Source organism: Gouania willdenowi, chromosome 24 (genome assembly GCF_900634775.1).
Source record: "Gouania willdenowi chromosome 24, fGouWil2.1, whole genome shotgun sequence".
NCBI lineage: Eukaryota > Metazoa > Chordata > Actinopteri > Blenniiformes > Gobiesocidae > Gouania > Gouania willdenowi.
In genome coordinates, this window is record NC_041066.1 from 6,644,855 (window position 1) to 6,658,696 (window position 13,842).

The 13,842-nt window shown below is 37.1% G+C and overlaps 1 protein-coding gene across 9 annotated transcripts in view; it reads left to right on the top strand.

Annotated features, from left to right (window-relative positions):
• The window catches only part of lama2 (laminin, alpha 2), a 294,429-nt gene extending 282,062 nt beyond the window's left edge, over positions 1-12,367 (top strand). For 7 of the 9 annotated variants that reach the window (XM_028440097.1, XM_028440095.1, XM_028440100.1 and 4 more), the window contains 10 exons: positions 4,261-4,373; positions 6,504-6,597; positions 6,670-6,765; positions 6,853-6,933; positions 7,128-7,205; positions 8,114-8,192; positions 8,275-8,406; positions 8,489-8,619; positions 10,764-10,983; positions 11,062-12,367. In XM_028440097.1, the coding sequence (XP_028295898.1) occupies positions 4,261-4,373; positions 6,504-6,597; positions 6,670-6,765; positions 6,853-6,933; positions 7,128-7,205; positions 8,114-8,192; positions 8,275-8,406; positions 8,489-8,619; positions 10,764-10,983; positions 11,062-11,222 (1,185 nt within the window). In that variant the 3' untranslated portion in view covers positions 11,223-12,367. Of the gene's footprint in view, positions 1-897; positions 3,380-4,260; positions 4,374-6,503; positions 6,598-6,669; positions 6,766-6,852; positions 6,934-7,127; positions 7,206-8,113; positions 8,193-8,274; positions 8,407-8,488; positions 8,620-10,763; positions 10,984-11,061 lie in introns of those variants that run through there. The other 2 variants (XM_028440103.1, XM_028440104.1) reach the window with 2 other exon arrangements.
• The last annotated feature ends 1,475 nt before the right edge of the window (positions 12,368-13,842 follow it).

Here is a 13,842-nt window from a genome sequence, read left to right on the forward strand (position 1 = left end):
ACTAAAACTTCTGATTAGTTTTATTTGTTTTAAGTGCACTTCATTATTAATATTTTTTAATTTGTATATGATTGACGGTTAACTCTTCTTCTATTTTTAATCTGATTGTACCAACCAGGGTATGGAATACTAAATTGTTTAGGATTATACTGATTTGGAGGGGTTATTTTGACTCTTGGGGGTTATACTGACTCTGAGGGCTTTTTTTTGGATTATATTGACTCTGAGGGATTATTTTGACTCTGAGGGATTATTTTGACTCTGTGGGGTTATACTGAATCTGAGGGGTTATAGTGACTCTGGGGGATTATTGTGACTCTGTGGGGTTATAGTGACTCCGAGGGGTTATAGTGACTCTGAGGGGTTATAGTGACTCTGAGGAGTTATACTGACTGTGAGGGGTTGTTTTTTTAGGAATATACTGACTCTGAGAAGGGTCATTCTGACTCCAATGGGTTATTTTTAGGATTATACTGACTCAGAGGCTTTCAGTTAATGCGTCCTCACTTGCATTTTGTGTCGGAAATGCAGTTTGTCTAGTTTTTGCTTCTCACTGCAAGCACTGTCTGAGTTACCTTTGTCAATTAATCATTTTCATCAACAAGACTATTTAACCAGACACAACATAGACTAATACTAAATGCAAAGAATTCAGAATAAATCAAACGTATGACTTATTGCATGAAGAAAAAAAGAAAAACTTTACAAAAATGCTCTTTAAGGTCTGTGATTATTCAGAACTTCATTCAATCAGTTTGTGAAGTAATTCTAAGGTTAATGTGAAGTAGTGGAACAATAAGACAAATTATCAAATAATTTTTTAACATTAGACTAAACAAAGTTGTAAAGAAGGGCCTGATGGTTTGTGTTCCTTAAACAAGTCCTTGGAACTTACAGTATTTAAAGATGACACTAACTCATCCACAAACGCTGATCGTCTACCCTCCATATCAGTTTTCATCATGGGTGGTGTCTAAGTATGAACTACATCTTCTACCCTCCTCCATGTAAGCATGAGCTTTTCCATTCTGTCTTTATACATCTATGATAAACCAGTCATTATGCCTGGACTGGATGAATTTATTCCACATGTTTCTTTAGATCATTGTCTTAATTCATGTTTAAAACCATTTCATGTCCAACTTTAATCCATGTGCACTCCTCACTCTGAGAAGCACTGCTCTAGGTTCAGCTGATCAAAGCTCTGTGCAGTTCTTAGGTGAAATTCCTGCTCAGCTTCTATAGAAAAGCAAGCAGAGACTAAAATCTGTAATACAATAGCCACAAGGCAAACTTTTAAGTCGGACGACTGGTGGAAAGTCACTTCCACATAGACACACATGGACATGCACTAACACACACTGAGAAGTGACTTAATGACTTGAGTTTCTATTTTGGTGTGACCTCCAACTAAAGTCCTGAATGGAGGAGCGTCGACCCCATTGTTAGCTTGATGAAAAGGCGTAGAGGGGATGAGAGAAAGAAGGAGAGGAGAGGAGGATGAAAGAGGATAAGTGGAGAGAGGAGAAAAGTGCAGCCATGGTGGAAAGGAAGAGAAAGTGGGAGAGGCTCTCAGAGCGGAGCGCCACTCGTCTTTTGTTGTCTTAATGGAAAGATGAAGGAGAGGAATGAAAGGAGAGGGGAAGGAAAAGGGCCTGTGAGCAAGTGACGTCTGGCTTTTGTTGGAGCGCAGAGAATAAAAGGGAGAGAAAAGAAGGAGGTGGAGGTGGATGTGGGGACAGTGCACGATAAGAGGTGAGTGTCAGCCTCCACAAAGCAAGGTCACGCTGTGGGAATGTCTTCACTTGAAAGGGAACAAGGGAGGATTGGAGATTGAGACGCACGTAATCGAAGACATGCGGTCGTCTCCCCACCCCACCACCCCCACCCCCACCCTCACCTCAACCCCCACTGCAATTCAGCTTAATTCCCTAATAGGTGAGAGTCATAGAAACCATTTGGAAGTCAGAGCAGAGAGGGAGAGCGTTGCAGAGAAGGAACTTCAGACGTAAGAAAGGATAGGATAGAAACAATGTGTAAAATGCAAACCAAGAAGGAGAAGGCTAGAGTGGAAACTGGAAAGAAGAGAGAGAATATAAAGAGAGAATATCATGGAAGATCTAAGAAGAACAAGTATGAAGAAGGAAAAGTTGAAAAATCAAAAGTGAGTCTGAAACTGATGGCGGCATAAGAACTAATGTAAATCATAAAGGTGATGAAGTGTTTTAAGCTTGAACTGAAATTAAAAGTTAGTGAGTGGAGACCTGAACAGGTTAGCTAAGGAAGCAAACGATTAACAGAGTGAAAGGAACGTAGACTTGGACACAAGGAGGATTAAAGATGGATGTGTAACAGCACCGACACCTTGTGGTAGTCAGAAGAACTCAGAAAACAAATATCCAATGAAAGTCAGATGTATCAGTTGGTAAGTATTTATAATGTTTAGACCAACTTTAATTTATATCAAACTAAGCATTCAAACATGAAATCTGTAAACCCTGTAAACAGTGGAGCCATTCAAGTTTTAATGAAGTTTTTGTCTCAACATAATGGAATGTGATGATTGGTTATTGGACGTCACATGACTCTTTAAGATTGACTCTTAAGATGTGTGTAAGTGTACCAAGTTACCTGCATTATTTAAAGGTAAGGTAGGTAATTTCCTCCAGATACACTTTTGAAGTTTTTGGTAGAAATTGTCTTTATGTAATGACAGAAATTAAGATCTTATGTGCCCTGAAAAAGGAACAAAGAAAATCCATCATCTGTAGCAGCTGTAAACATAAGAAGAGGAAAAATCCTTCAGTTTGTGATGCAGGCATGAAATATGGAACAAGTGCCAACCTTTAACTTTTGCTTTTGAAAAATCTGCAAAATTTCAACATACATTTTTTAATCTATGCCTACATTTCTGAGGCACTAGGGTCTATATTGGGCTACTATCAATATTACTAATTGAAAAAATAAATAATAAACAATATAGTAAATAATATAACAACAAAGTATCTTTAGCATTCAAGCACCTCCACAATGTCCTTGTTTTTTTAAGCCTAAAATAAACACAATATTTTAAAGACAAACTTTTAGAATTGTTGACATTTGACTCAAAATATAGCTTTTGGTCAAACATACTATGCTCATGATTTTGCCTGGAGTGCATTTTCTCCAAATGCCTGTAGGATAACGGTCGCAGCGTATACAGCTGAGAGTAGAAAAGGAAAATAGTGCATATTTCTCAACCAAACAATGTCATAGTGTCAGGGCCGGCCTTCCCGACAGGTAACACAGGCGGCTGCCTAGGGCAACTATTGCAATTGCAACCCCATTTTTATTTATTTATTTTTTATATTATTTTAAAAAGGTAAAATAAAAGTGAAACACACCCTTTACAATCACTGTACGTTTTCTCTTAATTGAATATTAGTATTAAAAATCTGTAACTATACCTGCTAATTTTCTGCCCATATTTATCTTTATTTATATTCTATATATTTCTATTGTGTTGTTTGCACAATAGTAAAACCAAGCAGAAAAGTAGAAATGTTCTTGTACTGAAACTTTTGATTCCACTGTTTTGCATTGATTTTTGTTTTTGCACCATTTTTGTTATTGTTCCCTCGAGACATTTGCACTATAGCTGTAGGTGTTATATTGTATTATAGTCCATTATTCTAAAAGTGCATTAAATAAATTTGCCTAGGGCATCTGCATATTGTCACGAATTTGATGTATGAAAAAATCTAGAGCACGGAACTGATACAACTAACAATCATCAGAGTTTTTCCATAAAAGCTTACGATCTGTGCTCGTTAATTTAGTTCTGAAATTAAAGGTTTAGAAATTTTGAGTGGACACCAATCATTTTTTTTTTCTTTAAATTGGAGATCTGTACCAAATGTAATGCTTGCATCATTAACTGAATTATTTAAATGAAGGGGGAAAAAAATGAATTCATAGATGCTGCACTATTACAAATCTTGCATTTCTGTAGTTATTTAGATGAATAGTTGTTGCTTTAATTTGATATACGGCTTTAAACCAGCAATAAAAAAAGGAATGAAATGTCTTTTACTCTCTAAACTTGTCACCTCCTTTCTCCTGTAAATGACTTTGTATGATGAACTCTGACCTGCCGCCCACTGCAGATCTGAAGTTATTCACATGATTGTCAGTAGTGTGAGTGTGGCGTTATAGTTTGTGGTGCTGACAGGAGATTCTCAGAGATGTCAGTATAACTGACAGGTTGTGTCCAATCTGCAGGATTCCTGTTCCTCAGCTGTGGCCCCCACGGCGCTGGAGAAGGCTTTTCAGTTCGGACTGACCAAGAACAGCCACATGAGCTTCAGCTTTGATGACACCAAAGTCAGAGAGAGGTGCAGTGAAATAATGATTGCATTAGGGCATGGGTTCTCAACCTTGGTGTCGGGACCCCACGTGGTGTTGTGAGACACTGGGAGGGGGTCGCCAGATGTTTTTAAGAAACTTAAGAATATTTTCTGAGCAATTTGAGCCCATTTTTGTTTATGTTTTACCTTTTGTCTGCAGCTACACCAAACTTGCCATATTTTAACCTATTTTCAATCTATTTTTGCTACATTACTTACATTTAAATGCCTTTATGCACATTTTTTCCACTTTCAGGATATTTTTGGCACTTATAAACCCTTTCCATTACTTTTCCCACCAAATGTGACACATGTTGACCCATTATTGTTACTTTTAACCTCTTTTCACCATATTTTGTGCTTATTTTTTGACAATTTAACCACATTCATGATTTGCCATGTCCATTATTTGCCATTTTAAACTAATTGTTCCAATATTGACACTGAACCCTTTTTTTTACCACTTTTTTCTGTCTGTTTTGTCCACTCTAATTTCCAACTTTTAAACAATTTCTGTGGTTTTTAAAATCCCATTTCACCACCTTTTCCACCATTTTTGGTCACTTTTAACCATACCTGTCAAGTTTGGGATTTGAAAATAAGGGAAATTTTCTGGCACCCACTACGAGCCGTCCCACCCGCCCAACCAAGCTCCAGTATCCCTGATATTTCCTAAATTAGAAAACAGCCTAAATAAAAATGTAAATGTGTATTTGAAGCACGTGTTTATTTGATATACTTACAGTTTATATGCAAGTCAATGCATTGCATATTTACTGTTTATCTTTAAGTTAAAGATTAATATTTTATTTTCATTAGATATTTTCTTTTATTTTCTCATGCTCACTCGTGGTTCTTTGGTATTCACTAATGACTTATTAGACACATTTGTTGCAGACTTTACATTCTATAACACTATAACGCTTTTCATGGTGACTTACGTGTTCCTTCCGCTGTGGTAGACGTTAAAATCTCAGTTATTAATCCAACAGAACGTGTAACTGTGTCCCATCCTGCTGCTTTTTATGAAGATAAACTCTCTGTCACATTTTACAACGTATTTACACCAGTTCTTAGTTTTTTTCGCCGGAACGTCTTCATTTCTGGGCGACCGTGGTTCAGGTGGTAGTGGGTCGTCTTCTGATCGAGAGGTTGGGGGTTCGATCCCAGTACCTGACTATGTGTCGAAGTGTCCTTGGGCAAGACACTGAACCCTAAGTTGCTCCCAGTGGTCGACTAGCGCCTTGCATGGCAGTCCTGTCCCACTGGTGTGTGAATGTGAGAGTGATTGGGTGAATGAGCTGATGTGTAAAGCGCTTTGAGACTGCTTCAGTGTGGTGATAAAGCGCTATGTAAAATCAAGTCCATTTACCATTTACCATTCATTCATCTCTGAGTTGTTTCCGGGTTTTTTGCCGCTGTCAGCACTAATCTCGCGAGAGCTGTCACCAAGCCAGGTCACTTCAGATGGCAGGTCTCGCGAGGCCAGTGACGGCGTTCAGTTTAGTAAGGCATCTTTTAATTATTATTACATTAAAATACGATATATATAAGGGAAAATAATAATACGGGAAGATGGCGGGAAAGAGGGGTAAAATACGGGAGTTTCCCGGCCAAAACGAGATACTTGACAGGTATGCTTTTAACCCATTTTATTTCTGATTAAAACAAGGATTTACATCTTTAAGATGACTATATACGATGGCCCAAATAGTAATAAACTTCCTGGATAACAGTGGATATTATTCAGATAAATAAATAAATGTGGTTCTCACAGATTCATCATTTTGCTGACTTTATGGATGGGCCCCAAAAAGCTCTTCCCTTTATTCCCCCTTATAGATGGCCCTGTCTCCACATGACTGTTCTTCAATGTTTATGTCTGTGTTCAACCACCTTCAGTTACAGCGGGGGTCTCTGGAGCCTTTATTTTGGGGGTCATGGACTGAAAAGGTTGAGAACCACTGGTTTAGAGAAAGTGGCCTGTTTGTGTATTTTTGTTGCTCATTGAATCAAACTGTGTGTGTGTGTGTGTGTGTGTGTATGTGTGTGTGTGTGTGTGTGTGTGTGTGTGTGTGTGTGTGTGTGTGTGTGTGTGTGTGTGCCTGCGTGCATCAGGCTGATATTAGAGTTTGAGCTGCGGACAAAGGAGGATTCTGGTCTGGTTCTTTACATGGCGAGGATCAATCATGCTGACTTCGTCACTATCCAAGTAACCATTTCATCTACTCACAACATTTTCCACATGGTCTTCAGTCAGTGACGTTCTTTGATCTCTGTGCAGATTAAAGACGGACAGGTTTGTCTGGCCTATGATCTCGGCCATGGAAACATATCCGGCTGTGTTCCATTCTCCATTAATGATGGCAACTGGCACAAAGTGAGCTCCTTTAGTTCAGTGAAGCTTTAAGAATAAACCAAATAACACAATAAAGGATTTGTAATCATCATTTCTGTTTTTGTGCAGATTCGTGTGAGTCGTCACAAACAGAGAGGTCTGCTGATGGTGGACGGGAAATACACCAAACAGATGATCAGTCCCAAGAAGGTTTCTCTACAATCATTTTCTGACATTAAAAAAAAATCCAACAATTACTCTATTGTTGGATTTACTCTATTTAACAGGTTTTATTACTGTGCGACCCATTTGCAACGCTTCTCTTTATGACAATAGTTTTATAAAATAAAAACCTATGTAAGTGTGTATTCCAACAGTTGTTTCCATTGTGTGTTGATTCCCAGGCCGACCTGTTGGATGTGGTGGGAACGCTGTATGTTGGTGGATTACCTACAAACTACACCACTAAGAGAATTGGCCCGGTATGGCACAGGGACACACCCTCGTGTTTAAGTTTAATTTGTGATATTTTAAACCAGGGACGTCAAACTATTTCACCTCAGGGGCTGCATTCAGTGAAATGTAATCTTAAATGTTAGGAGACATAAATTCATGATCTGTAAATAAGCAAACTCAACGTTTGTCTGTTTTTTTTTGTACGGAAACGGATTAGAACCGATTTTGATTGTGAAAATAATTTTGGGCAAATCAAGAATGAAGTTGATGGTCTGAATCAAATCTGCAGAAGCTGATAAGGATCAATTCACCATATGACAACAAACAGCAGATCGTGGCCGTCTACAAAACTTGTATCCAGGAATATGTTGAAGTACACTTCAAAGTTGGATTTATTAACAAAGATATTCTTTCTTTTATAGCTCATAGACACTGCGTTGTAAGGACTTTGAAGAGATATTGTTTAAAACTTTATTTGCCCAAAATTATTTTCCTCATCAAAATTGGCCCTTATCCGTTTTTGTAGTTTTAGTGCAAAAATGTATATATATTATGATATATTATTACAATGTGATATATTATTAAGATGCTGACTTTTATTAAACTATCCTTTTACACATAACACATAAAAATCCAAATTTTAATAAAAAATCAAACTGTAATTTCAACAATAATATTTCCTTGAATTATTTACAACTGACAGACCACAAAGGACTTTTGATTGTTTCTCTCATTGAAACAGTCGCCCCATGTTGTGAAAAATATTTTGACTCTACTTTTAAAGTGAAGTGTGACCTCTGGTGGTTAAATAAAGACATTGCAGTTGATTTTGTTACTGACGGCTCTAACAGGCCGTATGATTGACACCCCTGTTTTAAATAGTCTCAGCTGGATTCAGCACTTACATATTTGAACCATCTTCATCCAACGTTAGGTTCTCTACAGCATCAACGGCTGTGTTCGTAATCTAAACATGGTTGGAGGGCCTGTGAGTGTGAAGCCTGGAGCTACAGGTAAACAGTGTGTTTGTGCGTGTGTGTGTTTGTGTGTAATTGTTGTTGTGTAGCGACTCTCATCCTCTCACTGCTCTCTCAGGCCGAGCCAACGCCGCCATTGAGGATTTCAAACTGAACATGGCCACGCCCACATCCAGTCACATGGTGGGAAGGTGTTTTGTTGCCACGGAGACCGGTACTTACTTTGATGGCACTGGCTTTTTAAAAGCAGGTGAGGTTTAATTTAAACTTTGTGGTCACTTGAAGGTACAGGTGTGTAGAAATAATCCTGTCTGTCTGTCTGTCTCCTGTAGTTGCTGTCTACAGAGTGGGACTGGACGTGTCTGTAGCGTTGGAGTTTCGCACCAGTAAAACCAATGGAGTTTTACTGGCTGTGAGCAACCAAGCCAACGATGGACTGGGACTGGAGATCGTTGAAGGAAAGGTAGGTTTAGACAACGTGTCGTCCTTTTGAAAATCAATTAATGACATTATTAGGTTTGGCGATAAATAACTTTTTTCATCATCAGTAGGGGTTCTCCAGCATTTTTGTGTTCCAGCTTAATTCACTCACTGCCATTGACGTATATATACGTCAATTGTTTTTTAACGTGAGTTGCTAGGAAACAGTGTGACTGAGTTCTCATGAATATCAGCCTTGTACTATGTTGTAGTGACCAACTGGTGCAATGTAGGTGGGAGCAGCGCACATTTGGATGAGAGATTAGCCATGATTATCACTAACACTGGGGAGGGAGGGGCCAGGGACGAGGCAGAAAATGGCGTTACGAGTGAAGATTGTGAAGCTCCCAGCAACTCACACTCGACCAGAGCATGTGTTGACCTAAGTGGACTATTGACAGTGTCGCGATTGTGATAGAAAACGATCAACAAACTGGGGCAAGTGGTGAGACTCAGCATGTCCAGGAGGAAGTTGCGTGTGTGGAGACTGGGGGGACTTGAAAGAATGCCAAAATACAGTAAGAAAACCATACAGCAGATAGCAAAATATTATTATATTTTGCCATCAAAAGCCTGGTCTGTGTTGTTTTTGTAGTTTTAAAGTAGGAAACCAATGTTGAGCTGTCAATAAAGCAAAAAAAAAAGTTTCAAAGTCACTGACAGGATTTCTCAGAAGACCTTTTTTCCAGCTTTTTGCTCAGAGACTGGCGTTTTGTGTGAAAAACGAAACAAGCTCGAAACAAAAAAAAAAAAAAACAATTCTTGTGAAAGTAGAGTGTTTATTCTTTCGGAATCTGAAAAGATCTGAAAGATTTTAGATTGTCATAGCACAAAATATTCTGTGGGTCTTTAAAAATCAGTCAAAATGCTCTAAAATGTCTGCCAGTGAATGAGTTTAGGTGTTCAACTCTTTTTGTTTAAATTAATCATTCTTGTCCAGTTTTTTTTTTTTTTTTTCTTTAATTTTCTTTAATTTCTTTTAATTCATTCTGTTGCTTATAAATCAGCTGTAATTATTATACTAAAGCACTTAAAAGTGAGGCTTCAGCCACAATTGTTGACAATCCTTTGTATTTTAGGGTTGAGTGTTAGAGCAGCTCTAGAGCCTGATATCTAACAAGACCTGAATTGTTATTAAAAAATAATGTAATAAAATGCAAAATGTAATAACTGAACAATAATGTAACAAGATGCTGGGTCCAAAATAATATAATTTTATATGAAGGGAAGATAAAAAGGCTTTAATTATATTGATTGATGTCTTTTATTAACATGTAAAATGATAAAACAACAGTTTAGATAACAAAAAATTAATAATAAATGGTAAATGGACTTGATTTATATAACGCTTTATCCCCACACTGAAGCAGTCTCAAAGCGCTTTACATATCAGCTCATTCACCCAATCACTCTCACATTCACACACCAATAGGATGGGACAGGACTGCCATGCAAGGTGCTAGTCGACCACTGGGAGCAACTTAGGGTTCAGTGTCTTGCCCAAGGACACTTCGACACATAGTCAGGTACTGGGATCGAACCCCCAACCTCTCGATCAGAGGACGACCCTCTACCACGGTCGCCCTGTTGTAAAATAATTACAACAGCAGAAATAGATCATTGATGCACCAACACTTAAACTTGTCAACTTACATGTGCGAAAAGGAATAGGAAGAACTCTATATTAATTAAAGTGAATATTAATTATTTATTTGCATTTGTGTACGATACCATTCTCTATATTGAAGCAATAAGCCCTTTAACCCATAATTCAATGACTCACTCCCTGATGTAATAACATTGTTAAACTATTGGGGAAAAACATTTACCTGCCCCATAATGTAATGATGAATAACAAAACTTTTTTAAACAATTTGGGTCTTGTTACATTTTGGGTCGTTGTTACTTTTGACATTTTTGTTTTCATATTTCAAATTCATAATAGGAAATAACTTTTTTTGATGTGTCAAACTTTTAACATTTGTAAAACCAGCAATAATATAAATACATTTCTATTACCATCCTAATAACATTGTAAATATGATGCTTTGTACTTAGTGGACGTATTAGACTGAGTATTTACATGAAATATAGAAAGAGATTAAATGTCTCCATTTATTCCCTCAGCTGCTCTTCCATGTGGATAACGGGGCAGGGAGAATCACAGCAGAACACGTCCCTGAAGGCGATGGTTTTTGTGACGGCCAGTGGCACAACGTCACCGCTAAGAAGCTTCGCCACAAGGTGGAGCTGCTGGTTGATGGGAGGATGAGTAGAGCAGAGAGTTCCAACACACGCTCTAACACCTGTGATACCAATGATCCCATCTATGTGGGAGGCTTTCCTGGTATGGAACACACACGTTTATTTCTAGCTCTGAGAACAATGAGATGAACCTGTGCATTAAACGTGTTTCCTGTAACAGGTGGAGTGCGTCAGGCTGCGATCTCCATCAGAGCCTCATTCAGAGGTTGTATGAAAAACTTAAAGATCACCAAAGCCTCAAAGACCATGGACGTTCACTTCAACAAGGCTGTGGAGATCAGGGGAGTGCAGCCGCTCTCCTGCCCTGCAGCAGCTGCATAACTGATCTCTGAAGACGTCACCTCTACTTCTGGTTGTAGCACATTATTCAGTTCATGGTGCTAAAGTGTGTAAAAGCTGAATAATAACGCTGTGTACTGGAGGGAGTTCACATCATAAACTTGTTGATCTCTAAAGATACAGTATGTTTAACCGCAGGACTTAAAAATGGACTGCGCTCGTTTTATGTTCCACTGGTCAACAAAAAGTATGAAATTTGAAGTTTGTATTTTTTTTTTTTTATAAATAATCTTATTAATTACTAACTTAAAATGTATTGTTTGAGAAGCAAATTCTGTGATTGGAGTTGTAAAATTACTAAAATTGTGGCTTTAACAGGAGGTTTAAATAGTGATTAAACAATATGAATGTAGTAACTTATAACAGAATAAGTTATATAAACTTTTCCCCAAATATTAAGTGTCATTTTGATGTAGATTTTGCTGTTGTACTAATAGAAAGGCTGTTTATTTCTATTTCACCAAATGCTAAGCAGATTTTTCTTCCACCGACTGTTTTGGATGGATGATAGAAATGTAAAGAAGACAAACTCTGAATCTTTTCTGCTCATCCCACAAATTCAGCACAAATGATAAAAGAAATAAACAGGTTTTCCAACGGTAAAAGATTTATTGCAGCAAAGATATGTTGTTACTTTTTGTGCTAACTTTAGAAAGAAAGTCTGAAAAAGTGAATGTTTTTGCCTGTTTTGTGGATTTTTAGTTCTTGGGAGTGAAATCATCAGAGAACTGTTTTAAAGTGCAAATGAATGGTTTGTGCAGTGTTTTACATAAGATGATTTTAAAACTGATGCTGTTCAGCTTTATTGTCCCAATTGTATTGAAAAGTCAATATACAATCAAATCGATATTAAAATTAAATGATTTTAATTGCTAATGAAGGGCAATTGTGGAATTTGAATGTTATTATTTTAAAATTGGGGACATTTTTTTCAGTAAAATTTTAGCAATAGTGCAAAAATGAATATTGTATATGTGCATGTTTTTTTTCTGTTGCCAAAGAAAATGTTGTTTTAGGAAGTCTCGTGTGTAATATTCTCACCATTGTTTGTTTTTTGAGTGACTCCGACACAGCAGAAGATAACACTTAAACAACAAACCAATAAAAGATATTTGCAAATGTTAAAAGTTTGTCTTTTTGATTAATGTTTGGTTTTAGTAAAACATTTTCTTTCTCAATCATGTATAAATGAAAACAGTGACTTTGCTCTAAAATGGATGTTATATTATATTACAGTAAATGTAACAACTTGCTTTACATTAGTGATTTTCTTGGTTTTGAGAATATATTTTTATGCTTGTTAAAATATATACATGGTTTGGTATTCCTTATTGATTGGGAATAAAGGCAGAAATTATTTTTGCCATATACCTAAATTGCAACCATTATATACAACACAATTCTTAATTTTTTTTTCAATTCCTTTGTATTGGCCTCTATGCGGAGCCGACTGTGGCTGGAATGCGCAGGGACCGTCTGCAAATTGCAACACCGGAAAAAGATACAAAAAATAAAAACCAATAACTTCATATAGGAAAGTGGTAGTGTCATCAAACTGACAGCACACATAGATTAACTCTTCATCATTATACTACAACACTTAGTTTTAATAAATGTGCTTTTATATAATTTTTGTGATTTTTTTTTTCATTAAAAAGTATTTTAGTACTTATTACACGGGCTTTTTCACACGGAACACAATAGACTTCCTCATTGGCTGTCAATCAATGCTCACTGAGGGCTGTGATTGGAGGAAACCCTCCTAGGTTTTATAGGAGGGGCAGGGCCAACAGTGAAAGTTGATCAAGCAGGGGAATCTTTAAGAATCTGTTTCAGCCAATAGCAAAATGCACTTGTAATAGCCAGTGTTCACTGCCTTTTTTGTGCACTTTTAGCAAGTAATTTGTGCCTTAATCATGAGCAAATAGTTGAGTTTGTGCTTCACGCAGCATATGTGTTTTAAACACTGAGGGTGAGTTAAACAATGATAATCAGTAGTGGAACTGCAGCTTGGTCATTAACAGTGTTTGGAATAACGGCGTTTGTTTTTCAGTAACGGGGTAATCTAACTAATTACTTTTTACGCCGTTGCAACGCTGTTATTGTTACTGAACGTTAAATGCGGTGCGTTACATGCATTGATTGAATAAACTTTTATCTGAAAGCATCCCTGGCTTCTTACTCAGCTGTTGTGAGGAGGTGGGTTAAAAACAAGGTGAGCGATTATGATGGGCTAAGGCGACATGCCAGCACACGCGACACACACACCAACACACACACACAGCAGATTGGATGAAGCAGCAGAGATGGTGAGCATGGAGCAATCTGATGAAAAGTTGGCATTTTTACTTTAAATTAATTGTGGTCAAAGGCAAGAACGTACATGTGAAGTGTACATTATATCCATATTTATTATTATTATTTCATAATAAATTCATTATCTGAATTAAAAAAAACAAAAACAAAAACAAATGTAAAAAGTGAAGTAGAAAACCAAAAAAAAAAGAAAGAAATTCAGTCCAATGATGACATGAACTAACAGGGCACAAGTATCATCATGTTTCATAATGAAAACTGAAAAACTAAATGAAATTATTTACCT